We start from the raw sequence: 2,857 nt of genomic DNA, 5'->3' as shown, positions 1-2,857 counted from the left end.
GAGAGCAAAAGGGACTCCATCCCTGTCCGCTCACAGAAGCTGAGTGGAGGCCCTGCAGGGCTCAGGAAAGGGCCGTGTTCTAGACAAGGAGGCTGCGCTGCGGTGAGGACTCAGCCTGGCTGGGCCTCCTGGGCAGTGGCTGGACGGGCTCCTTAGCGATGGCCCTGAGTGGCCTGGGTGGGATGTGCTGCAGGGAGGGTCCTGGCAGGTGCCTCTCCCATCTCTGCAGTCGGAGGAGAAAGACCCCAAAGGAGGTGGAAGCTGGGGTATAGTCTCCCCACCCACTCAGCTCAGAAAGTTCTAGTCTGTGTGTGGGGGGATGATAGGGAGCATGGAACCCCCCTCCACCCGAGGTACCGCTACTCCCCCTCTTCTCCCCAAATCGGTGTTTGTGGTAAACCCTGTGACGTGGGGAGGTGACCTATCAGAGAGGAAGGACCCGGCAAGGTCAGACTGCAGGGCTCCCAGCCTCTATAAAACGGGGCGTGGGAACTGCCTGGGCAGCTGCCCACCATGGCCTCCTGGGTCGTCCTGCTCCTTGCCTCGGCGCTCCTGGGCTCCCCAGGTAAGGACAGCCCCTCAGTGTGGATCCCCATGGCTCCCCGCCCCTCCCCAGCTTTCTTGCCATCATCACGGAGGCCTTTCCCTCAGAACCAGGTCCAGCCCAGCTTGTCAGTGACCTGGCCGATGGGAGAGGCAGCCCGTGGGAAGGAGTGACTCTGCTGTTTCTTCCCCAGGTCTGGCCTTTTCTGGTGTGACCCCTGAGTGCTCTGACCTGGCGATGGCCCCCCAGGGAGGTGGAGAGCAGTTCTTCCCGTGTCTGGTCCAGAGGGGCCCCCAGGTACCGGGTTCCTGCTCACCTCCTCAGACACTCCTCTTTCTCCTCCAGGGACAATGCCAGGGGCAAGGGCTGGGGGTCTCTGAGGAGCAGGGAGCGGGAGGGGAGGTTGAGCTGCTTTGGCTCATACCTAGGCTTGGGGGTGCTGGTGCTACATTGGTCTGCTAGGTCCTCCCCAAGAGGGCCCTCTGGGGTCTGACAGGAGAGCAGGAGAGGGGTACATGCAGGCTGGCAGAGATGTTGTCCTGGGGTCTCTCAGGGGGGTGGGCAAGGGCCGGCCAGCCTGGTTCAGGCCCTTAGGACAGAAAGATCATAGATGAACCTGCTGGCCTGGGCGTGTGTGGGAGACGCCTCGAGGGCCTTCCTTTCCTGACATTTCCAAGAGGGTCCTCTGGGGTCTGACAGGAGAGCAGGAGAGGGGTACATGTAGGCTGGCAGAGATGTTGTCCTGGGATCTCTCAGGGGGGTGGGCAAGGGCCGGCCAGCCTGGTTCAGGCCCTTAGGGCAGAAAGGTCATAGATGAACCTGCTGGCTGGGTGTGTGTGGGAGACGCCTTGAGGGTCTTCCTTTCTTGTCAGGGTGACCTGCCGACCACAAGGGAGGGGAAGGGCATCACCTGTCGGCTGTGCCAGTGGATAATCCAGAAGCTGATGGACATGGTGGGAGAGCAGCCTGACGAGGTGAGGCTTGTGGGGCCTGGGCTGCTGTTCAGGGATGGGGCAGCCTGGACCGATCTCCCTGGGCTCCCAGCAGGGATCCTGGGCCCCTCGAGCGTCTGTGGATGGACCTCAGAGAAACCCGGGAAGTCATGACACTCTGGGAGTGTGGATGTGGGAGGAGGAGCGGCCATGGTTCCGGGCAGTTCTCAGAGCAGAGCTTTGGGAGGCGGGTTCCAGGGCCCAAGTCAGCCCGGTAAATCCCAGATCTGCCACTGGCTGCATGGGCTGAGGAGTCACGAACCCCGGGCTCTGTGTTCTCATCTGTGGAATGAGATGGACAATCGTTCCCACTGGGCAAGTTGCCTACGCCCTTACAGGAGCAGAAGGGGGTGGGGGGCTGAATAAATGCCTAATAGGTGGATTGTGTGTGTGTGTGTGTGTGTGTGTATGCACGCCCCGAACCCGACGGGCACTGAATAAATGCCTAACAGGTGGATGTGTCACAACCAAGAACCATGGTCTCCCTCCAACCCGCTGAGCATGTTGGCACAGCCGGGCCCACCCTCAGGCCTGGGTAGCAGATGTGTGTTTCTCCATGGGGATGGCAGAACAAGACACTTTAAAATCAAAGGTGCCACGGCTTCAAGCTCTGATCGCCTCCTGACCTTCCCACACACCCCCTGTCGGTGGAGAACCAGCCAGGCCCTGACCCAGGAGGCCACATGGGCAGAGCCTTTAATGTGGGTCTGGCAGCCATGGCACCATTCTCCACTCAGAAGCCAGGGGGCAGCGGGACAGGGGGCTGCGACCCTGCAGGGCCAATAGCCTTCTCTCAAGAGCCCCTACTGGCCAGGCTTTGGCCAGAGCCTGGGGACTGGGAGTGGGAGCCGGGCCGTCTCTCCAGTCCCTGCTCCCATGGCCACCTGGCACCAGCTCCTCCCACCCAGCGCTGCCCAGGGCCCAGAGCTGCCGGGGCCTGCAGGGTGGCAGAGCTGGGCAGGGCTCCTTTGGCTCCCGTGTCCCACCGTGACGCTGCCACTGCAGGACACCATCGCCCAGGCTGCGTCCCGCGTGTGCAGCAAGGTGAAAAGCTTCCTGAGAGGCGTCTGCAAGCGCACCATGAGGAAGTCTCTTCAGCGCATCTCCGCGGACATCATGGCTGGCAAAGGGGCCCGGGAAGTCTGTGTGGACATCCGCATATGCAAGCCCCAGGCAGGTGAGTGCAGAGGTGACAGCAGGGCCTCCCCCAGCAGGCGTGACATGGGCTAAACACACTCTCACACACACACTCCCTCACACACACACACACACCCACACACTCTCTCTCTCACACACACACTCACTCACACACACACTCTCA

At 61.8% G+C, this 2,857-nt stretch overlaps 1 protein-coding gene across 1 annotated transcript in view; it reads left to right on the top strand.

Moving 5' to 3' along the window:
• The first annotated feature begins 454 nt into the window (after window positions 1–454).
• Window positions 455–2,857, top strand: part of GNLY (granulysin) — a 3,593-nt gene continuing 1,190 nt past the window's right edge. Inside the window, exons 1-4 of the mRNA XM_006764014.2 lie at window positions 455–565; window positions 738–841; window positions 1,417–1,518; window positions 2,542–2,713. Of these exons, the coding sequence (XP_006764077.1) occupies window positions 514–565; window positions 738–841; window positions 1,417–1,518; window positions 2,542–2,713 (430 nt within the window). The 5' untranslated portion in view covers window positions 455–513. The remainder of the gene's footprint in view (window positions 566–737; window positions 842–1,416; window positions 1,519–2,541; window positions 2,714–2,857) is intronic.

Source organism: Myotis davidii, unplaced genomic scaffold, assembly GCF_000327345.1.
Source record: "Myotis davidii unplaced genomic scaffold, ASM32734v1 scaffold339, whole genome shotgun sequence".
Lineage (NCBI taxonomy): Eukaryota > Metazoa > Chordata > Mammalia > Chiroptera > Vespertilionidae > Myotis > Myotis davidii.
Note: the sequence above shows the minus strand (reverse complement) of the source record. Positions and strands in the feature narration are given on the sequence as shown.